We start from the raw sequence: 24,916 nt of genomic DNA on the forward strand, positions 1-24,916 counted from the left end.
AGCCAAGGACAATTCTATTATCCCCTAGGCGTAGATGGATGCTGCCTCAATGCTGTTGACGGGCGGAATGTACACATGGATGATCTCATCGGAATAAATGAACCGAGATGTTCATGACTTTAAGTAAAGGGTCCAAATGTGTGGGAACAGGTCGATCACCTTATTTCTTCGGTTGTCGTGACATTGTTTTGCTCAGATCCCTCTTTGCTGACACCCATCGTGGACATCATTTGCGCACCTGAAAAAACTATTATTAATAAATTTCCCCTTTTACCTGTGCGGGATTTATGCAAACTTTTGTTTTTCACACACACACTCGTTATTAACATTGTTCACTTTCCGCGATATTATCAAACACGTCTGCATACTTGAGCGGTCAAATGCCAATGTAAATATCCCGAGTGATAACAAATCATTTCCTTTTATAGCCTGTCGTGGTGGATGAACAATCATATGCGGCCAACTTCAGTGTAAAACCTTCTTGTTTTTGGTATGTTACAATATGAACAATTTCAGATGCTAGCACCGGAATTTTGTCCAACGCCGGCTCGTATTAGAAGAAGAGCTAACAAAGTTGTTGTCATATTTTGCTCACTTGATAAATTTGCGGTTGATATAGCTGTCGCTGGGTTGCAGAGTTAAAAGGTCGGTACTTTTTCCTCACACCACTGTTAATTCAATATCTACTACTAACTGCCTTCCACTATAAGTCAAGCGATCGATACGACAAATCTACGTAACCCCACCTGACAGGTCAACTTTCCCCAGGCCTGTCGGTAGTGAATGAACCACCACATGCTGCCAACTTCAGTGTAAAACATTGTTATTGTTTCTCATTTTTCCGCTAGAGGGTTTCATTTACGACTTTTGGGGCAATACAAGATAAACAATTTCAGATGCTAGCACTGGGATTTTGTTCAATGCCGGCTAGAATTAGGAGGATTTCGAGCAACGTTGCCGGAATATTTTGGGATCGACATCATGTTGCAAGATGAACAATTTCAAATGTCAGCACCGAGATTTTGTTCAATGTCGGCTCGAATTAGGAGTATGACTGAGCATAGGTGCCGGCATATTTTGCTCACCTGTAGAAAAACTTTCGTTTGATAGAGCTGTCGCTGAGTTGACGGAATTAAAATATCGTTACGTTGTTAGCTCAAAACCTACTACTAATTGCATTCCCCTAACAGAAAGGCGATCGGTACGACAATTTTTCTCAACCCCAACTTTCTGTCTAGATATCAGCCGACAACTGTCCCGAGTGGTGGTAAAGCATCTCCTTTTGTAGCCTTCGGTGGTAGATGAACACATGCGGCCAACTTCAGTGTAAAATATTGTTATTGTTTCGCATTTTTGCGCTAGATGGTTTGGTTTAAGTGGCAGCCATTAATGTTGTCACTAGAGTCTTAAATGAGGGATAGAGATCACGACTTTTGGGGCGTTACAAGATAAATAATTTCAGATGCTAGCACTGGGATTCTGTCCAATGCCTGCTCGAATTAAGAAAAACAACTTCCAGTTGATACAGCTGACGCTGGGTTGACAGAGTTAAAGGATCGCTACGTTGTACTCGCACCCCAGTTAACTCAACACAGCTACTACTAACTACTTTCCAATGTACGCCAGGTGATCGGTGCGACAAATTTGCGCAAACCCACCTGACTGGTCAGCTATCAACAGACAAATGTCTCGAGTGTTGGCAAAGCATCTTCTTTTATATCCTGTCGGTGGTGGATAAACAATCACAAGAGGCCAACTTCACTGTAAAATATTGTTATTGTTTCTAATTTTTCCGCAAGAGGGCTTCGTTTATGTGTTAGTCATCAATGTTGTCTCTAGAGTGGTGGGCCGTTATATTTAAAGCGAAATATCTGTTGACTTGGTATCAAAATATTATAAAGTCCATATAATCTGTAAACAAAAAAAACGAGGGATAGAGATCACGACTTTCAAATGCTAGCATCCAAAAATTTCAGATGGTAGCACTGACAAAAGGATAGAAGCATAGCGAGCAAAATTGCCGGCATATTTTGCTTGCCTGTGGAAAGAATTTCTGGTTGATACAGCTGTTGCTGTGTTGACAATCTCTGATAGAGTAGAACCCGGGTCACTTCGAAGCGAAGATTCAGTGGGAATGGGACATATTGATATTTTGATCTTCAGCATAGTTAAAAGATCGATACTTTTTACTCACACCACAGTTAATTCAATATCTACTACTAAGTACCTTCCACTATAATTCAGGCGATCGGTACGACAAATCTTCGTAACCCCGGCTGACAGGTCAGCTATCAACAGACAACTTTCCCAAGTGATGGCAAGGCACCTCCTTTTACGGCCTGTCGGTAGTGGATGAACCACCACATGCGGCCAACTTCAGTGTAAAACATTGTTATTGTATTTAATTTTTTCCGCTAGAGGGTTTCGTTTACGACTTTTGCGGCAATACAAGATGAAGAATTTCAGATGCTAGCACTGGGATTTTGTTCAATGCCGGCTTGAATTAGGAGGATTTCGAGCAACGTTACCGGAATATTTTGGGGTCGATATCATGTTGCAAGATGAAGAATTTCAAATGCCAGCACCGAGATTTTGTTCAATGTCGGCTTGAATTCGGAGTATAACTGAGCATAGTTGCCGGCATATTTTGCTCACCTATGGAAAAACTTTCGTTTGATAGAGCTGTCGCTGAGTTGACTGAATTAAAATATCGCTACGTTGTTAGTTCAAAAGCTATTATTAATTACATTCCCCTAACAGAAAGGCGATCGGTACGACAAGACTTCGCAACCCCAACTGACTGTTTAGATATCAGCAGATAACTGTCCCGAGTGATGGTAAAGCATCTCCTTTTGTAGCCTGTCGGTGATAGATGAATACATGAGGCCAACTTCAGTGTAAAATATTGTTATTGTTTCGCATTTTTCTGCTAGAGGGTTTGGTTAGGTGGCAGACATTATTGTTGCCACTAGAGTATAAAACGAGGGATAGAGATCACGACTTTTGGGGCGTTACAAGATAAATAATTTCAGATGCTAGCACTGGGATTCTGTCCAATGCCGGCTCGAATTAAGAAAAACAACTTCCAGTTGATACAGCCGACGCTGGGTTGACAGATTAAAGGATCACTACGTTGTACTCGCACCCCAGTTAACTGAACACAGATACTACTAACTACTTTCCAATATACGCCAGGTGATCGGTGCGACAAATTTACGCAAACCCACCTGACTGGTCAGCTATCAACAGACAACGGTCTCGAGTGTCGGTAGTGGATGAACCACCATATGCGGCCAACTTCAGTGTAAAACATTGTTATTGTTTCTCATTTTTCTGCTAGATGGTTTCGCTTACGACTTTTGGGGCAATACAAGATGAACAATTTCAGATGTTAGCACTGGGATTTTGTATTGCCGGAATATTTTGGGATCGATATAATGTTGCAAGATGAACAATTCCAAATGCCATCACCGAGATTTTGTTCAATGTCGGCTCGAATTAGGAGTATGACTGAGCATAGTTGCCGGCATATTTTGCTCATCTTTGGAAAAACTTTTGTTTGATAGAGCTGTCGCTGAGTTGACTGAATTAATATATCGCTACGTTGTTAGCTCAAAACCTACTACTAATTACATTCCCCTAACAGAAAGGCGATCGGTACGACAAGTCTTCGTAACCTCAACTGACTGTTTAGATATCATCAGACAACTGTCCCGAGTGGTGGTAAAGCATCTCTTTTTGTAGCCTGTCGGTTGGTCTGTTCCTTTACTTTTAAAAATGGTAACAGTGGCAAAAAATGGTAAAAGTGGTGAACTGCTCCCATATAAATTGCGTGCTTTTTAAAGTAAAGGAACACTTTGCAGGTTAAAAATGGTAAGAAATGGTAACCTCAGGTACGTAAAGGAACAGAGCAGGTGATAGATGAATACATGCGGCCAACTTCAGTGTAAAATATTGTTATTGTTTCGAATTTTTCCGCTAGAGGGCTTCGTTTAGGTGTTAGTCATCAATGTTGTCTCTAGAGTGGTGTGCCGTTATATTTAAAGCGAAATATCTGTTGACTTGGTGTGGAACTATTATAAAGTCCATAAAGTCCATGGTAGATGAACACATGCGGCCAACTTCAGTGTAAAATATTGTTATTGTTTCGCATTTTTCCGCTAGATGGTTTGGTTTAAGTGGCAGCCATTAATGTTGTCACTAGAGTCTTAAACGAGGGATAGAGATCACGACTTTTGGGGCGTTACAAGATAAATAATTTCAGATGCTAGCACTGGGATTCTGTCCAATGCCTGCTCGAATTAAGAAAAACAACTTCCAGTTGATACAGCTGACGCTGGGTTGACAGAGTTAAAGGATCGCTACGTTGTACTCGCACCCCAGTTAACTCAACACAGCTACTACTAACTACTTTCCAATGTACGCCAGGTGATCGGTGCGACAAATTTGCGCAAACCCACCTGACTGGTCAGCTATCAACAGACAAATGTCTCGAGTGTTGGCAAAGCATCTTCTTTTATATCCTGTCGGTGGTGGATAAACAATCACAAGAGGCCAACTTCACTGTAAAATATTGTTATTGTTTCTAATTTTTCCGCAAGAGGGCTTCGTTTAGGTGTTAGTCATCAATGTTGTCTCTAGAGTGGTGTGCCGTTATATTTAAAGCGAAATATCTGTTGACTTGGTATGGAACTATTATAAAGTCCATATAGTTTGTAACCAAAAAACGAGGGATAGAGATCACGACTTTCACATGCTAGCATCCAACAATTTCAGATGATAGCACTGACAAAAGTATAGAAGCATAGCGAGCAAAATTGCCGGGATATTTTGCTCGCCTGTGGAAAGAATTTCTGGTTGATACAGCTGTCGCTGAGTTCACATTCTCTGATAGAGTGGAACCCGGGTCACTTCGAAGCGAAGATCCAGTGGGAATGGGACATATTGATATTTTGATCTTCTGTGAGTAGAACTCTTCTGGCAGGAAATCTAAATATATGATTAACAAAAAAAAAAAATAAATAAATAAATAAAAATAAATTTTAACCTATTCCACTTCTGTTTTTTTAATTCCCTCAATATAATCTTCTGTAATAATTTATAAAGTCAATGAGAGGGAAGAGAGTGTCACTGACAAATATAAACAAATGATTGCACATGTCGTCGGATATTTGTATGTGTAGGCGGGACACATTTGAAACATCAACAAATGATAAATATTTATTTCCCCATACACTTTGTGTCCACTTTTCTAAACACAAACAAATATTTTCACTTGTTTCTTTTTCTTATTTCCTTTTCGTACAATGAGCCCACCAAACGAACAAATTGCCATTAAATTTGACCTAAATTCGGTAGATCAAAGACGCACACACACTAGGAAACTCTCAAAATAAAAATAAATGGCAATAAGATGGGAGATCACCAGAAAAAATGAGTGCATTTGAGAATAAAAATATGCGCGTCTTCTCTTCAAATAAATTCCTCTCATTTTTTGTCTATTATATATTCTCCTCTCCTTTCAGACATTGTCAATGTTTTGTGCAACATAACGGGGATACCCCATCTACAATTCGATTGGCATGGCGAAGAGACAGACATGGTGCTGAGTAAATATTTCTATACAATAAATTTGGCGCCATCAGTACAGGTTTTGTCGCAGGCCTACTTAGACATTGTCAAAAATAATCCATTGAATTGGAAGTCGTTTACGATTGCCTACGAAACATCATCGGGTAAGTATCTTATAATGGGTAATGTGAAAGAGTGAGAGAGAGAGTGAGTATGAAGAATTTTCATTGATGCTTGCTGTGGTTTTTGGCGCGCTTTTTTTGCTTCTTGTAGATTTATCCCGTTTGCAACACCTGTTGGCCTGGAAACAATTTCACAAGACTGGCGTAAAGTTAATACCCTTCAATCGTAATGATGATTATCGCGTTCTATGGAAACTTATAAAAAATTCCCGTGAAAGAAATGTCCTGATTGATTGTCCGGCTGATATTGCCGTGAAGGTGATGCAGGAGGCATTGAATTTTAATATGACCACTTCGTTTAATGTGAGTAAAATTCAAATTAAAGGCTTCGGCACATAAGCGGATTTCATTCTTACTTAAATCATTTCTGGTAAAAGACTAAAAGGCAAAGAACAATCTAGCTCGAATTTGACTTGGTCGACATTTATTCTTTTACCAGAAATGACTTAAGCAAGAAAGTTTTTCCGATTATGTAGCGAGGCCTTAAGACTTCAACATGAAATTGAATAACTTAATTTTTATTCTTCAGAGTTTCTTTCTCACCAACCTTGATACTCACACAAGTGATCTTCAATCCCTGATGTCAGAGAAATTTTTATCCAATGTTACCAGTGTCAGGCTTCGAAGTTATATACCTCCGCCACAACACAGTGAAACAGATGTTTTCGATCCGGGAGAAAAAGAAACGATACACACCCTGAGGCAACAGAATATCTATGATGCTTTGGTGCTATTCTATAATGCGGTACAACAGGCCTTTCAACCTGATCCAATTCCACCACCTGAAGTTTCATGTATGCGGGGTTTTTGGGATCCAGGCAATGATCTGATAGATCGCATGAAAAAGGTTTGATTACGAAGCGATAACCAATTTCCCCAGTTTCTAACTAACACATCCTTTATCTACCCTAGATGAATCCGAAACACATTGAACCCCACTATAAGACCCAGAAAATGCTCTTAAACCCCCATGGCATACGGGATGACTTCAATTTGGATGTCTATGATGCCATGATAGATGAAACCATTAGTGTGTGGAATAAGCAGCACGGTCTTGTGCCCTATGACCATTTAATGGCCAATTTTACAAGGAAACTGGTTAAACACCGCAAAAAGGGCGATGAGGCTGAGAAGCTAAAGAAGAAAGTAAAATACACAGTGGCCACGCGCATTGGAGAACCCTATTTTATGATACGTGAAGAGCCGGAGGGTGTCCATTTCGAGGGCAATGATCGTTTTAAGGGTTATGTTGTTGACTTGATTTTCGAATTGTCCAAAGATTTACATTTTGATTTTGTCTTTGAACCGGTGCCGGATAATAAATATGGCTCGCTGGATCCCGTGACCAATGAATGGGATGGTATTGTGAGACAACTAATGGATAATGTAAGGCTTATAAAGCCAAATAAAAAACTGTAAAAACACTTCCTAACATATTCCCTTCTCCCTTTTGCCCAGCAAGCCCAAATGGGTATTTGTGACTTGACCATAACTCAAGAACGCAGAACTGTTGTGGACTTCACCGTGCCATTTATGCAGTTGGGCGTCCAAATATTGTATTCCAAACCACCACCTCCCAAAAAGGAATTGTTCCAGTTCCTTGAACCATTTTCTGTGGAGGTGTGGCTGTGCCTGCTGATAGCTTTACTGCTGATGTCTTTGATTTATGTGCTACTTGCAAGGTAAGACGAAGGCATTTCGGAAAATGTTTTCTAAGAAATTTATTATTTTTCCAGGTTCACCCCGGAAGAATGGCAACCTGCAGATGATCCAAACTCCGTGCAACTGGTGTGGTCTCTAAGGAATTCACTGCATTTACATATTAATTCGGTGCTGCAGGTGGGATGTGATATTTTGCCAACGTAAGTATCGTAATTTCAGAAACGAGTGGTTTCAAAAGTAGGCACAAGCAAAACCTCAAAATCTCAGGTGATCTTTTAGTGACAGTCATTGATAAGTCTGACCCTAATGCAGGATCAGTGAGAATTATTGGGTTATGGTAGAAAACCGTCTATGGCAGATTATAACCTCGGACGATGTGAACCTTAGAAGAGCCGCGATCTACATGAAAAGATTATGAATTACCAGGATGGGGAATCTAAGACAATCCATAATATAGGCGTTTTCAACTGCAAAGGTAGAAGGCACGGGAGCCATCAAAATCTGAGATGACCTTTTAGTGGCAATCATTGATAAGTCTGTCTTTAAGGTAGGATCTCTGGTCATCATTGGGTGCAGGCAGAAAACCGTCTAAGGTAGATCATAACATACGACAGCAAAACATGTTTTGCAAGAGAAACGATCTACACGCCAAGGTTATCAATTATCAGGATGGGGAATCTAAGACAATCCATAACATGGACACACTTTGGGATGACTACAATTTAGCCGCGTTCTCACCTTGACTTGCAAAAATCTCACATGCTTAGTGAGAAGACACGTGTAGCATAAAAACCTTCGCGGATTATTGTCTCAGATGACCTTTTAGTGGCATTCATTGATAAGTCTTACCTTAAGGTAGGATCTCACCTGCAAAGGTAGCCAAAGGCAAGCACTCTAACCTGTTTAGACACGTGTAATATAACAATCTGCTCGGATGATTGTCTCAGATAACTTTTTGTGGCAGTCATTGATAAGTCTGACCTTAAGGTTAGGTATCAGTGATGATCATTTAGGGCTGTACAAAGGCATAAAGGCTATCAATTGTCAGGATGGATAATCATAGGATTACCTCATCCAGACAATGAATAACATGAATGCACTTTGTAATGGATGCAAGCTAACCGCGGTCTCAGCTGCGATAGATAGAGTCCCTTGCGATAGATAGAAGACCCCCCTATAGGATTTTTTTATAAATAGAAGACCTCTTTAACCGGTCTTCTATAGATAGAAGTCCTCCTAGAGAGGCCTTCCATAGATAGAAGACATCCTAAGGTGGTCTTCTTTAGATAGATGACCTTCTAAAGACCTCCTATAGGGGTCTTCTATTTATGGAAGACCTCCTAAAGGGGTCTTCTATAGATAGAAGACCTCTTAAAGGGGTCTTCTATTTATAGAAGACCTCCTAAAGGGGTATTCTATTTATAGAAGACATCCTAAAGGGGTCTTCTATTTATAGAAGACATCCTAAAGGGGTCTTCTATTTATAGAAGACCTCCTAAAGGGGTCTTCTATACATAGAAGACCTGCTAAAGGGGTCTTCTACAGATAGAAGACCTTCTAAGGGGGTCTTAAATACACAGAAGACCTCTTAAAGGGGTCTTCTATTTATAGAAGACCTCCTAAAGGGGTCTTCTATTTATAGAAGACCTCCTAAAGGGGTCTTCTATTTATAGAAGACCTCCTAAAGGGGTCTTCTATACATAGAAGACCTGCTAAAGGGGTCTTCTACAGATAGAAGAACTTCTAAGGGGGTCTTAAATACACAGAAGACCTCCTAAAGGGGTCTTCTATAGATAGAAGACCTCTTAAAGGGGTCTTCTATTTATAGAAGACCTCCTAAAGGCGTCTTCTATTTATAGAAGACCTCCTAAAGGGGTCTTCTATTTATAGAAGACCTCCTAAAGGGGTCTTCTATTTATAGAAGACCCCCTAAAGGGGTCTTATATACATAGAATACCTCCTAAAGGGGTTTTCTATACATAGAAGGCCTCCTAAAGGGGTCTTCTATACATAGAAGGCCTCCTAAAGGGGTCTTCTATACATAGAAGGCCTCCTAAAGGGGTCTTCTATACATAGAATACCTCCTAAAGGGGTCTGCTATACATAGAAGACCTCCTAAGGGGGTCTTCTATACATAGAAGACTTCCTAAAGGGGTCATCGATAGATAGAAGACCCCCTTTAGGAGTTTTTTTTATAGACAGAATACATCTTTAACCGGTCTTCTATAGATAGAAGTCCCCCTAGAGAGGCCTTCCACAGATAGAAGACATCCTAAAGAGATCTTCTACAGATTGAAGACCTATTAAAGGGATCTTCTATAGATAGAAGACCTCCTAAAGTGGTCTTCTATAGATATAAGACCTTCTAAAGGGGTCTTCTATAGATATAAGACCTTCTAAGGGGGTCTTAAATACACAGAAGACCTCCTAATGGGGTCTTCTATAGATAGAAGACCTCCTGAAGGGGTCTTCTATAGATAGAAGACCTCCTGAAGGGGTCTTCTACAGATAGAAGACCTCCCATAGGGGTCTTCTACAGATAGAAGACCTCCCATATGGGTCTTCTTTTTATGGAAGACCTCCTGAAATAGAAGACCTCCTAAAGGGGTCTTCGACAGATTGAAGACCCCCTATAGGAGTTTTTTTATAGATAGAAACCTCTTTAACCGGTCTTCTATAGATAGAAGTCCCCCTAGAAGGGCCTTCCATAGATAAAAGACATCCTAAAGGGGCCTTCCATAGATAGAAGACCTCCTAAAGGGGTCTTCTATAGATAGAAGACCTCCTAAAGGGGTCTTCTATAGATGGAAGACCTCCTAAAGGGGTCTTCTATAGATATAAGACCTCCTAAAGCGGTCTTCTATACATAGAAGACCTCCTAAAGCGGTCTTCTATACATAGAAGACCTCTTAAAGGGGTCTTCTATACATAGAAGACCTCTTAAAGGGGTCTTCTATACATAGAAGACCTCCTAAAGGGGTCTTCTATAGATAGAAGACCTCCTAAAGGGGTCTTCTATAGATAGAAGACCTCCAAAAGGGGTCTTCTATACATAGAAGACCTCTTTAAGGGGTTATCTATACATTGAAGATCTTCTAAATAGATCTTCTATACATAGAACACTTCCTAAAGGGGTCTTCTATTTATAGAAGACCTCCCAAAGGGGTACTCGGTAGATAAAAGACCTCCTATAGGGGTTTTCTATAGATAGAAGTCCCCCTAGAGAGGCCTTCCATGTATAAAAGACCTCCTAAAGGGGTTTTCTATAGTTAGAAGACCTCCTAAACTGGGTCTTATATACATAGAAGACCTCCTAAAGGGGTCTTATATACATAGAAGACCTCCTAAAGGGGTCTTCTATACATAGAAGACCTCCTAAAGGGGTCTTCTAAAGATAGAAGACTTCCTATAGGCGTCTTCTACTTATGGAAGACCTCCTAAAGGGGTCTTCTATTTATAGAAGACCTCCTAAAGGGGTCTTCGATAGATAGAAGACCCCCTATTGGAGTTTTTTTTATAGATAGAAGACCTCTTTAACCCTTCTTCTATAAATAGAATTCCCCTAGACATAGAAGACCTGAAATAGAAGACCTCCTAAAGGGGTCTTCGATAGATAGAAGACTCCTTATAGGAGATCCCTATAGATAGAAGACCTCCTATAGGGGTCTTTTATAGATAGAAGACCTCCTAAAGGGGACTTCTATACATAGAAGATTTCCTAAAGGGGTCTTCTATACATAGAAGACCTCCTAAAGGGGTCTTCTATACATAGAAGACCTCTTAAAGGGGTCTTCTATAGATAGAAGACCTCCTAAATGGGTCCTCTATAGATAGAAGACCCCCTAAAAGGGTCTTCTATATATAGAAGACCTCCTAAAGGGGTCTTCTACAGATAGAAGACCTCCTAGAGGGGCCTTCTATTTATGGAAGACCTCCTAAAGGGGTCTTCTATTTATAGAAGACCTCCTAAACTAGAAGACCTCCTAAAGGGGTCTTCGATAGATAGAAGACCCGCTATAGGAGTTTTTTTTATAAATAGAAGACCTCTTTAACCGGTCTTCTATAGATAAAAGTCCCCCTAGAGAGGCCTTCTATAGATAAAAGACATCCTAAAGGGGTCTTCTATAGATAGAAGTATAGAAGACCAATAAAAGACCCCTCTTCTCGGTAGATAGAAGACCTCCTATAGGGGTCTTCTATAGATAGAAGTCCCCCTAGAGAGGCCTTCCATGTATAAAAGACCTCCTAAACGGGGTCTTATATACATAGAAGACCTCCTAAAGGGGTCTTATATACATAGAAGACCTCCTAAAGGGGTTTTCTATACATAGAAGACCTCCTAAAGGGGTCTTCTAAAGATAGAAGACTTCCTATAGGCGTCTTCTACTTATGGAAGACCTCCTAAAGGGGTCTTCTATTTATAGAAGACCTCCTAAAGGGGTCTTCGATAGATAGAAGACCCCCTATTGGAGTTTTTTTTTTATAGATAGAAGAACTCTTTAACCGGTCTCCTATAAATAGAATTCCCCTATACATAGAAGACCTGAAATAGAAGACCTCCTAAAGGGGTCTTCGATAGATAGAAGACTCCTTATAGGAGATCCCTATAGATAGAAGACCTCCTATAGGGGTCTTTTATAGATAGAAGACCTCCTAAAGGGGTCTTCTATACATAGAAGACCTCCTAAAGGGGTCTTCTATACATAGAAGACCTCCTAAAGGGGTCTTGTATACATAGAAGACCTCCTAAAGGGGTCTTCTATACATAGAACACCTCTTAAAGGGGTATTCTATACATAGAAGACCTCCTAAAGGGGTCTTCTATACATAGAAGACCTCCTAAAGGGGTCTTCTATACATAGAAGACCGCTTAAAGGGGTCTTCTATATATAGAAGACCTCCTAAATGGGCCTCTTTAAGATAAAGACTTCCTAAAGAGGTCTTCTATAGATAACAGGTCTTCTATAGATAGAGGATATGCTAAAGGAGTTTTCTAACGACCTTCCGCCTGGGCCTTCCATAGCTAGATGATCTTCTAAACGGGTCATCCATAGATAGAAGACCCCCTAAGGGAGTCTTCTATGGATAGAAAACCTCCTACATGGGTCTACTCTAGAGAGAAGTCTTCCTTAAAGGGTCTTCATTAGACAGAAGTCCTCCTAGAGGTGACTTCTATAGATAAAAGACTTCCTGAAGGGTTTGTTTGTAAGTACAGGACTTGCTAATGGGGTATTCTATAAATAAAAGATTTCCCAAATGGATTTTTCTACCAGAAGGTCTCCCTATAGAATACTAGAAGGATTTCCTATAGATGACCATCTGGTCTTCCTATAGAAATCCGAAATGTATTTTTACAGAAGACCAGCTGGTCTGCCTATAGAAGACAAGGAGCTCTTCCTATGGAGTATTAAAAGTTCTTCCCATAGAAGACCAACATGTCTTCCTATAAATGTATATGGCCCTCTTTCTATAGAGTGTCAGTGAATTATGCCATAGGAGATCAGAAGTTCTTCGCATGGAATGCTAGGAGGTCTCTTTATAGAAGACGAGAAGGTCTCCATACAGAACACCAAAAGATTTTTCAATAGAAGACCAAAATTCTTCCAATAGAATACCAACAGTTCTTTCTTTAGAAGACTAGGAAGTTTTCTTATAGAAGATCAGGAGGTCCTTCTATAGAAGACCAGATGGTCTTCCTATAGAAAACAAAGAGCTCTTCCTATAGAAGATCACTAGGTTTAAGTTTTTTCTCTCTTCTTTTTCAGAGCCAATCACATGCGTCTCTTTACAACATTTTGGTGGATATTTGCCCTGTTGATGGCCCAAACCTATTTGGCCAAGATGACATCCTTTATCACTGCCTCGAAAATGGATGGACAAATTCAAAATCTCCACGATCTCGTGCAGCAAAATAAAATACAATTTGGGACCATAAAGGGAGGTTCAACTTCCCAGTTCTTTTCCGAGTCGAATGAATCAGAATATCGTTTGGCATGGAATAAAATGAAAACATTTAAACCCGAAGCTCTCACCAAAGACAACAAAGAAGGTGTGGATCGTGTAAGGCATAGCAAGGGACGTTATGCATTTCTCATAGAGACTCCTAATCTGCAATACTATGCTAAAAGGCATTGTGATTTAATGCCAATTGGGGAGCCATTTGGAGAGAAGCTGTATGGTATTGCGGTGCCGTTGAGTAAGTCAGGATATTGGGTTTGAAGTTTTCATATAAAATGTATTTGTTTCTACTGCAGATGCCCCCTACCGCTCCGAGTTGAATGTGGGTATTTTAAAGCTAAGTGAACAGGGCTTCTTGTATAAGTTGAAAAGGGAATGGATTTTTAATAATAACACCGTCATGTGTGAAGATGAACCCACTGCCAGCCAGGATGGCTCACAAATGGATATCGAAACTTTGTTGGGTGTATTTGTGGTCCTACAGTTGGGTGTTGGTATTGCCCTGCTAATAGGGGTTGTGGAGTTTATTTGGTATACCTATAAAATGGCAGCAAGGGAGGGGGTATGTGGGATCCTTGGACCTGAATATTACCTCTGAATAATTTTTAAAATATTTTTGATTATTTTTTAGATTCATCCAAAGGAGGCATTGAAAAAAGATTTTCAATTCTTTTTGCGTTTTTGGATAGTGAAGAAACCTCTGAAAATGTATAAACGTCATGGGTCACGGTCACAGTCGTCTGGCGGGTCCCAGCCACTTGGTTCGTTGCCACTGACCACAAGTACAACAGCCACCACAGGAAGTACAGCAACGGAGAAACAAAAGAAAAAAGTTAAACGCAGAAAAAGAGGGGACAAGGGTTCGGGGGAATAATGTTCGGCATTATTTTCCAGAACTATTTTTAAGATTTGTAAATAAATTCACACATACATACATATATATAGACAATTATTGTGATTTAAGTATAGTTTTTGAATAACAAAGAGAAAGAAAATTGCATACAAATTTCCCATATTTTTCATCTGGTGACAAATCTAGAAGTTAAAATAATTGAATGGTTTGTGTAGCTGCTAAATGTCTAAAGTCTCCACTAAAAATCCTCCACATCACACAGTGGAGACATGCACACAAACATTCCCCGAAGGAGAACACAGTCGTCTCTAATGGTGGGTGAAAAATATTCTTTAAAAAATCCACGATTATTGGTCTAATGGTGGGTGAAAAATATTCTTTAAAAAATCCACGATTATTGGTCTAATGGTGGGTGAAAAATATTCTTTAAAAAATCCACGATTATTGGTCTAATGGTGGGTGAAAAATATTCTTTAAAAAATCCACGATTATTGGTCTAATGGTGGGTGAAAAATATTCTTTAAAAAATCCACGATTATTGGTCTAATGGTGGGTGAAAAATATTCTTTAAAAAATCCACGATTATTGGTCTAATGGTGGGTGAAAAATATTCTTTAAAAAATCCACGATTATTGGTCTAATGGTGGGTGAAAAATATTCTTTAAAAAATCCACGATTATTGGTCTAATGGTGGGTGAAAAATATTCTTTAAAAAATCCACGATTATTGGTCTAATGGTGGGTGAAAAATATTCTTTAAAAAATCCACGATTATTGGTCTAATGGTGGGTGAAAAATATTCTTTAAAAAATCCACGATTATTGGTCTAATGGTGGGTGAAAAATATTCTTTAAAAAATCCACGATTATTGGTCTAATGGTGGGTGAAAAAATATTCTTTAAAAATCCACGATTATTGGTCTAATGGTGGGTGCAAAAATATTCTTTAAAAAATCCACGATTATTGGTCTAATGGTGGGTGAAAAAATATTCTTTAAAAAATCCACGATTATTGGTCTAATGGTGGGTGAAAAATATTCTTTAAAAAATCCACGATTATTGGTCTAATGGTGGGTGAAAAATATTCTTTAAAAAATCCACGATTATTGGTCTAATGGTGGGTGAAAAAATATTCTTTAAAAAATCCACGATTATTGGTCTAATGGTGGGTGAAAAAATATTCTTTAAAAAATCCACGATTATTGGTCTAATGGTGGGTGAAAAAATATTCTTTAAAAAATCCACGATTATTGGTCTAATGGTGGGTGAAAAAATATTCTTTAAAAAATCCACGATTATTGGTCTAATGGTGGGTGAAAAAATATTCTTTAAAAAATCCACGATTATTGGTCTAATGGTGGGTGAAAAAATATTCTTTAAAAAATCCACGATTATTGGTCTAATGGTGGGTGAAAAAATATTCTTTAAAAAATCCACGATTATTGGTCTAATGGTGGGTGAAAAAATATTCTTTAAAAAATCCACGATTATTGGTCTAATGGTGGGTGAAAAAATATTCTTTAAAAAATCCACGATTATTGGTCTAATGGTGGGTGAAAAAATATTCTTTAAAAAATCCACGATTATTGGTCTAATGGTGGGTGAAAAAATATTCTTTAAAAAATCCACGATTATTGGTCTAATGGTGGGTGAAAAAATATTCTTTAAAAAATCCACGATTATTGGTCTAATGGTGGGTGAAAAAATATTCTTTAAAAAATCCACGATTATTGGTCTAATGGTGGGTGAAAAAATATTCTTTAAAAAATCCACGATTATTGGTCTAATGGTGGGTGAAAAAATATTCTTTAAAAAATCCACGATTATTGGTCTAATGGTGGGTGAAAAAATATTCTTTAAAAAATCCACGATTATTGGTCTAATGGTGGGTGAAAAAATATTCTTTAAAAAATCCACGATTATTGGTCTAATGGTGGGTGAAAAAATATTCTTTAAAAAATCCACGATTATTGGTCTAATGGTGGGTGAAAAAATATTCTTTAAAAAATCCACGATTATTGGTCTAATGGTGGGTGAAAAAATATTCTTTAAAAAATCCACGATTATTGGTCTAATGGTGGGTGAAAAAATATTCTTTAAAAAATCCACGATTATTGGTCTAATGGTGGGTGAAAAAATATTCTTTAAAAAATCCACGATTATTGGTCTAATGGTGGGTGAAAAAATATTCTTTAAAAAATCCACGATTATTGGTCTAATGGTGGGTGAAAAAATATTCTTTAAAAAATCCACGATTATTGGTCTAATGGTGGGTGAAAAAATATTCTTTAAAAAATCCACGATTATTGGTCTAATGGTGGGTGAAAAAATATTCTTTAAAAAATCCACGATTATTGGTCTAATGGTGGGTGAAAAAATATTCTTTAAAAAATCCACGATTATTGGTCTAATGGTGGGTGAAAAAATATTCTTTAAAAAATCCACGATTATTGGTCTAATGGTGGGTGAAAAAATATTCTTTAAAAATTATTGGTCTAATGGTGGGTGAAAAAATATTCTTTAAAAAATCCACGATTATTGGTCTAATGGTGGGTGAAAAAATATTCTTTAAAAAATCCACGATTATTGGTCTAATGGTGGGTGAAAAAATATTCTTTAAAAAATCCACGATTATTGGTCTAATGGTGGGTGAAAAAATATTCTTTAAAAAATCCACGATTATTGGTCTAATGGTGGGTGAAAAAATATTCTTTAAAAAATCCACGATTATTGGTCTAATGGTGGGTGAAAAAATATTCTTTAAAAAATCCACGATTATTGGTCTAATGGTGGGTGAAAAAATATTCTTTAAAAAATCCACGATTATTGGTCTAATGGTGGGTGAAAAAATATTCTTTAAAAAATCCACGATTATTGGTCTAATGGTGGGTGAAAAAATATTCTTTAAAAAATCCACGATTATTGGTCTAATGGTGGGTGAAAAAATATTCTTTAAAAAATCCACGATTATTGGTCTAATGGTGGGTGAAAAAATATTCTTTAAAAAATCCACGATTATTGGTCTAATGGTAGGTGAAAAAATATTCTTTAAAAAATCCACGATTATTGGTCTAATGGTGGGTGAAAAAATATTCTTTAAAAAATCCACGATTATTGGTCTAATGGTGGGTGAAAAAATATTCTTTAAAAAATCCACGATTATTGGTCTAATGGTGGGTGAAAAAATATTCTTTAAAAAATCCACGATTATTGGTCTAATGGTGGGTGAAAAAATATTCTTTAAAAAATCCACGATTATTGGTCTAATGGTGGGTGAAAAAATATTCTTTAAAAAATCCACGATTATTGGTCTAATGGTGGGTGAAAAAATATTCTTTAAAAAATCCACGATTATTGGTCTAATGGTGGGTGAAAAAATATTCTTTAAAAAATCCACGATTATTGGTCTAATGGTGGGTGAAAAAATATTCTTTAAAAAATCCACGATTATTGGTCTAATGGTGGGTGAAAAAATATTCTTTAAAAAATCCACGATTATTGGTCTAATGGTGGGTGAAAAAATATTCTTTAAAAAATCCACGATTATTGGTCTAATGGTGGGTGAAAAAATATTCTTTAAAAAATCCACGATTATTGGTCTAATGGTGGGTGAAAAAATATTCTTTAAAAAATCCACGATTATTGGTCTAATGGTGGGTGAAAAAATATTCTTTAAAAAATCCACGATTATTGGTCTAATGGTGGGTGAAAAAATATTCTTTAAAAAATCCACGATTATTGGTCTAATGGTGGGTGAAAAAATATTCTTTAAAAAATCCACGATTATTGGTCTAATGGTGGGTGAAAAAATATTCTTTAAAAAATCCACGATTATTGGTCTAATGGTGGGTGAAAAAATATTCTTTAAAAAATCCACGATTATTGGTATAATGGTGGGTGAAAAAATATTCTTTAAAAAATCCACGATTATTGGTCTAATGGTGGGTGAAAAAATATTCTTTAAAAAATCCACGATTATTGGTCTAATGGTGGGTGAAAAAATATTCTTTAAAAAATCCACGATTATTGGTCTAATGGTGGGTGAAAAAATATTCTTTAAAAAATCCACGATTATTGGTCTAATGGTGGGTGAAAAAATATTCTTTAAAAAATCCACGATTATTGGTCTAATGGTGGGTGAAAAAATATTCTTTAAAAAATCCACGATTATTGGTCTAATGGTGGGTGAAAAAATATTCTTTAAAAAATCCACGATTATTGGTCTAATGGTGGGTGAAAAAATATTCTTTAAAAAATCCACGATTATTGGTCTAATGGTGGGTGAAAAAATATTCTTTAAAAAATCCACGATTATTGGTCTAATGGTGGGTGAAAAAATATTCTTTAAAAAATCCACGATTATTGGTCTAATGGTGGGTGAAAAAATATTCTTTAAAAAATCCACGATTATTGGTCTAATGGTGGGTGAAAAAATATTCTTTAAAAAATCCACGATTATTGGTCTAATGGTGGGTGAAAAAATATTCTTTAAAAATTATTGGTCTAATGGTGGGTGAAAAAATATTCTTTAAAAAATCCACGATTATTGGTCTAATGGTGGGTGAAAAAATATTCTTTAAAAAATCCACGATTATTGGTCTAATGGTGGGTGAAAAAATATTCTTTAAAAAATCCACGATTATTGGTCTAATGGTGGGTGAAAAAATATTCTTTAAAAAATCCACGATTATTGGTCTAATGGTGGGTGAAAAAATATTCTTTAAAAAATCCACGATTATTGGTCTAATGGTGGGTGAAAAAATATTCTTTAAAAAATCCACGATTATTGGTCTAATGGTGGGTGAAAAAATATTCTTTAAAAAATCCACGATTATTGGTCTAATGGTGGGTGAAAAAATATTCTTTAAAAAATCCACGATTATTGGTCTAATGGTGGGTGAAAAAATATTCTTTAAAAAATCCACGATTATTGGTCTAATGGTGGGTGAAAAAATATTCTTTAAAAAATCCACGATTATTGGTCTAATGGTGGGTGAAAAAATATTCTTTAAAAAATCCACGATTATTGGTCTAATGGTGGGTGAAAAAATATTCTTTAAAAAATCCACGATTATTGGTCTAATGGTGGGTGAAAAAATATTCTTTAAAAAATCCACGATTATTGGTCTAATGGTGGGTGAAAAAATATTCTTTAAAAAATCCACGATTATTGGTCTAATGGTGGGTGAAAAAATATTCTTTAAAAAATCCACGATTATTGGTCTAATGGTGGGTGAAAAAATATTCTTTAAAAAATCCACGATTATTGGTCTAATGGTGGGTGAAAAAATATTCTTTAAAAAATCCACGATTATTGGTCTAATGGTGGGTGAAAAAATATTCTTTAAAAAATCCACGATTATTGGTCTAATGGTGGGTGAAAAAATATTCTTTAAAAAATCCACGATTATTGGTCTAATGGTGGGTGAAAAAATATTCTTTAAAAAATCCACGATTATTGGTCTAATGGTGGGTGAAAAAATATTCTTTAAAAAATCCACGATTATTGGTCTAATGGTGGGTGAAAAAATATTCTTTAAAAAATCCACGATTATTGGTCTAATGGTGGGTGAAAAAATATTCTTTAAAAAATCCACGATTATTGGTCTAATGGTGGGTGAAAAAATATTCTTTAAAAAATCCACGATTATTGGTCTAATGGTGGGTGAAAAAATATTCTTTAAAAAATCCACGATTATTGGTCTAATGGTGGGTGAAAAAATATTCTTTAAAAAATCCACGATTATTGGTCTAATGGTGGGTGAAAAAATATTCTTTAAAAAATCCACGATTATTGGTCTAATGGTGGGTGAAAAAATATTCTTTAAAAAATCCACGATTATTGGTCTAATGGTGGGTGAAAAAATATTCTTTAAAAAATCCACGATTATTGGTCTAATGGTGGGTGAAAAAATATTCTTTAAAAAATCCACGATTATTGGTCTAATGGTGGGTGAAAAAATATTCTTTAAAAAATCCACGATTATTGGTATAATGGTGGGTGAAAAAATATTCTTTAAAAAATCCACGATTATTGGTCTAATGGTGGGTGAAAAAATATTCTATAAAAAATCCACGATTATTGGTCTAATGGTGGGTGAAAAAATATTCTTTAAAAAATCCACGATTATTGGTCTAATGGTGGGTGAAAAAATATTCTTTAAAAAATCCACGATTATTGGTCTAATGGTGGGTGAAAAAATATTCTTTAAAAAATCCACGATTATTGGTCTAATGGTGGGTGAAAAAATATTCTTTAAAAAATCCACGATTATTGGTCTAATGGTGGGTGAAAAAATATTCTTTAAAAAATCCACGATTATTGGTCTAATGGTGGGTGAAAAAATATTCTTTAAAAAATCCACGATTATTGGTATAATGGTGGGTGAAAAAATATTCTTTAAAAAATCCACGATTATTGGTCTAATGGTGGGTGAAAAAATATTCTTTAAAAAATCCACGATTATTGGTCTAATGGTGGGTGAAAAAATATTCTTTAAAAAATCCACGATTATTGGTCTAATGGTGGGTGAAAAAATATTCTTTAAAAAATCCACGATTATTGGTCTAATGGTGGGTGAAAAAATATTCTTTAAAAAATCCACGATTATTGGTCTAATGGTGGGTGAAAAAATATTCTTTAAAAAATCCACGATTATTGGTCTAATGGTGGGTGAAAAAATATTCTTTAAAAATTATTGGTCTAATGGTGGGTGAAAAAATATTCTTTAAAAAATCCACGATTATTGGTCTAATGGTGGGTGAAAAAATATTCTTTAAAAAATCCACGCTTATTTTTGTGAAGGTCCATGAAAAAATATTCTTTAAAAAATCCACGTTTATTAGGGTGGAGTTTGTTAAAAAATATTGTTTAAAAAATCCACGTTTATTAGGGTGGAGTTTGTTAAAAAATATTGTTTAAAAAATCCACGTTTATTAGGGTGGAGTTTGTTAAAAAATATTGTTTAAAAAATCCACGTTTATTAGGGTGGAGTTTGTTAAAAAATATTGTTTAAAAAATCCACGTCTATTAGGGTGGAGTTTGTTAAAAAATATTCTTTAAAAAATCCACGTCTATTAGGGTGGAGTTTGTTAAAAAATATTCTTTAAAAATCCATTTTTATAAGGATGGTGTTTGTTAATAAATATTTTTTAAAAACTCCACTTTTATTAGGTTGGTGTTCATTATAAAAAATATACTTTGAAAAATCCACGTTTATTAGGTTGGTGTTCATTATAAAAATATTCTTTAAAAAATCCACGTTTATTAGGGTGGTGTTTGTTAAAACTATTCCTTAAAAATCCACGTCTATTAGGGTGGTGTTTGTTAAAAATCCTTGAAAAATCCAGGTTTATTAGGGTGGTGTTTGTTATATATTCTTTGAAAAATCCAGGTTTATTAGGGTGGTGTTTGTTAAAAAAATATTCCTTAAAAAATCCACGTCTATTAGGGCGGAGTTTGTTAAAAAATATTCTTTAAAAATCCACGTCTATTAGGGTGGAGTTTGTAAAAAATATTTTTTCAAAACTCCACTTTTATTAGGTTGGTGTTTGTTAAAGAATATTCGTTAAAAAAATCCACGTTTATTAGGGTGGTGTTTTTAAAAAAATGTTTTTTAAAGACTCCTCTTTTATTAGGTTGGAGTTTGTTAAAAATATTCCTTAAAAAATCCATGTTTATTAGGGTGGTGTTTGTTAAAAAATATTCTTTAAAAAAACCACGTTTATTAGGTTGGTGTTTGTTAAAAAATATTCTTTAAAAAATCCACGTTAATTAGGGTGGTGTTTGTAAAGAAAATATTCTCGAATAAATCCACGTGTATTAGAAAATGTTTTGAAATTTTTGCATATTATGTGGTTCTGGTTTTCACAATCATTTTTTGTCTGAGTATGTCTATGTAAATGTGGTTTCATAATTAAATTATTAATTAAAATTTCTTATCGTACCACCACCTAAGGACTTGGTTGGGTTCTTATCGTTTTTACTTTGGAATTGAAATTTTGTGGCTTGCCCACTTTTGTAAGGCATATCAATCCTATAAATTGCACAAAATTTCCAACACAGCAATCAGTTGTTTTGGAGACTTGTTTGCAATAGAAATAAAAATAGAACATTCCACTAAATATGGAAGACTTGGTTACCGAATTTAATGGACTTCTTGCAAGGCCATTTCGAAATGGCGATTATTTCGACATTGATGTAGTTCTGGCAAAAAATCCAAAAAGGTGGGTATTAGGAAAAGACAACATAAAGCAATAATTTTGAGTAATAACATTAATACATATTTACCATTGTTTGTTTGTCTTACAGATTTCATATAAAATTTGCCAGTGATAAATTAAATAAAAATCCAAATACCACGATTGAATTTGAAGTTGATATAAATGGGAAGGAAAGATATGTTCGTGTTCAAAGTACAATGGCATTTGAAGAAGAAATAAGTCGCTTTGCCGCCGAAAAAGATGAAATAAATATTAAAATTATGTATTTTAACGATATGATTTCCCTATCCATGAATGAGAAAGACATTTCGAAAATAACACTAGACCGCCCATACGATCCAAGCTTTAAAATAAATGCCTTACAAATTGTTGGTGATATTAAATTTATCGAGAGGGTCGATCATAGAAGTTCATTTCCAGCATTGTGGCCACCATCCAAATTCATACCCCATAATGTAGATCGAATGTGCTTAAGCAATGATATACCGGTAAAATTTCAACCAGGCCATTTAATGGTACTAACTGCTCGCTGCTATGGCAGCTCTGATGGAAATTTCTTTATAAATATGAAACATGCCAACAATGAGACATTAATAATGCAATTTAAGGTTGATTTTAGAAACCAACTCGTTTATCGCAGTCATTGGAATCAATTAAAAAGGCAATACGACATGACTTACTGGTAATATAAATGTTGAAATATAAAAAAACAGTTAAACTAATATTTACATATGTAACTTTACGTATTTCCAGCTATGAATCGGCTAAAATGTTACAACAAGATGGAGGCTTTCCATTCGATTTTTCAAAGACCTTTAAAATTGGCATTGCTTGCAAGGAAAAGGAATTTCTTATTGCTGTCAATGGCGAATATTTTTGCTCATATAGTTATGGAGACGGTCATTCTTATGGCGAAGCAAACAAAGGTTTAGAAAATATTGTTGGACCTAAGATATTTTGGGGTAACGGTTATGAGGGTGGTATAAAAGTCACTAGCATCGATCATATTCTATTGGACAATCCTGAATGTACAACATTTGAAAGCTATACAAAGCTTGAGAGGGCTGATGTTTGTGACATAACTAATGTTTGAAAATATGAATTAATAAAAATTATCAATAAATATATAAAAAATATTTTTTGAATGTAATTTAAAAAAGATTAAAAAATATCAGATGCTTGAAAAATCAGCTTGAATAAATATTATTTAACAAATTTAAAAAAAAAAATCACGTTTATTGAACAATTATTTTTAAAAAATCCACATTTATTGAAAAAAATATTTTGAAAAATTCCAAAAATCCACATTTATTGAAAAAAATATTGTGAAAAATCCACATTTATTGAAAAAAATATTTTAAAAAATCCACATTTATTGAAAAAAAATATTTTGAAAAATGTCAAAAATACACGATTATTAAAAAAATATTTTTTAAAAAATCCACCATTATTGAAAAATATTTTTTAAAAAATACACGATTATTGAAAAAATATTTTTTGCAAAATCCACGATTATTGAAAAAATATTTTTTAAAAAATTCACGATTATTGAAAAAAATATTTTTTAAAAAATTCACGATCATTGAAAAAATATTTTTTAAAAAATTCACGATTATTGAAAAAAATATTTTTTAAAAAATTCACGATTATTGAAAAAATATTTTTTAAAAAATTCACGATTATTGAAACAATATTTTTTAAAGAAATCCACGATTATTAAAAAATATTTTTTAAAAAATCCACGTTTATTGTTGAAAAAATATTTTTTAAAAAATCCACGTTTATTGTTGAAAAAATATTTTTTAAAAAATCCACGTTTATTGTTGAAAAAATATTTGTTTAAAAAATCCACGTTTATTGTTGAAAAAATATTTGTTTAAAAAATCCACGTTTATATAAAAATCAGCTTGAATAAATATTATTTAATAAATTTAAAAAAAATCACGTTTATTGAACAATAATTTTTAAAAAATCCACATTTATTGAAAAAAATATTTTGAAAAATTCCAAAAATCCACATTTATTGAAAAAAATATTGTGAAAAATCCACATTTATTGAAAAAAATATTTTAAAAAATCCACATTTATTGAAAAAAAATATTTTGAAAAATGTCAAAAATACACGATTATTAAAAAAATATTTTTTAAAAAATCCACGATTATTGAAAAAATATTTTTTAAAAAATCCACGATTATTGAAAAAATATTTTTTAAAAAATCCACGATTATTGAAAAAATATTTTTTAAAAAATCCACGATTATTGAAAAAATATTTTTTAAAAAATCCACGATTATTGAAAAAATATTTTTTAAAAAATCCACGATTATTGAAAAAATATTTTTTAAAAAATCCACGATTATTGAAAAAATATTTTTTAAAAAATCCACGATTATTGAAAAAATATTTTTTAAAAAATCCACGATTATTGAAAAAATATTTTTTAAAAAATCCACGATTATTGAAAAAAT

General features: G+C 34.8%; 2 protein-coding genes and 1 non-coding gene across 3 annotated transcripts in view; all 3 read left to right on the plus strand.

Annotated features, from left to right (window-relative positions):
• The window catches only part of GluRIIB (Glutamate receptor IIB), a 31,375-nt gene extending 17,053 nt beyond the window's left edge, over positions 1-14,322 (plus strand). The window contains exons 5-13 of the mRNA XM_073965175.1: positions 5,526-5,735; positions 5,845-6,056; positions 6,283-6,600; positions 6,666-7,139; positions 7,212-7,435; positions 7,490-7,615; positions 13,181-13,611; positions 13,670-13,935; positions 14,005-14,322. Coding sequence (XP_073821276.1) covers positions 5,526-5,735; positions 5,845-6,056; positions 6,283-6,600; positions 6,666-7,139; positions 7,212-7,435; positions 7,490-7,615; positions 13,181-13,611; positions 13,670-13,935; positions 14,005-14,247 — 2,504 coding nt within the window. The 3' untranslated portion in view covers positions 14,248-14,322. The remainder of the gene's footprint in view (positions 1-5,525; positions 5,736-5,844; positions 6,057-6,282; positions 6,601-6,665; positions 7,140-7,211; positions 7,436-7,489; positions 7,616-13,180; positions 13,612-13,669; positions 13,936-14,004) is intronic.
• On the plus strand, positions 8,761-8,887 carry LOC141395528 (small nucleolar RNA SNORA11). Its single transcript, XR_012410660.1, has one exon. It is a non-coding gene; the product is annotated as a small nucleolar RNA SNORA11 (small nucleolar RNA).
• Positions 14,323-22,311: 7,989 nt separating the features above from the next.
• LOC141392223 (uncharacterized) lies at positions 22,312-23,666 on the plus strand. Its single transcript, XM_073965177.1, has 3 exons — positions 22,312-22,450; positions 22,536-23,129; positions 23,201-23,666. The coding sequence occupies exons 1-3, from the start codon at positions 22,350-22,352 to the stop codon at positions 23,538-23,540; spliced, it is 1,035 nt and encodes a 344-aa protein (XP_073821278.1). The 5' UTR covers positions 22,312-22,349; the 3' UTR covers positions 23,541-23,666.
• The last annotated feature ends 1,250 nt before the right edge of the window (positions 23,667-24,916 follow it).

Source organism: Musca autumnalis, unplaced genomic scaffold (assembly GCF_047663935.1).
Source record: "Musca autumnalis isolate F117 unplaced genomic scaffold, ASM4766393v1 scaffold_2, whole genome shotgun sequence".
Lineage (NCBI taxonomy): Eukaryota > Metazoa > Arthropoda > Insecta > Diptera > Muscidae > Musca > Musca autumnalis.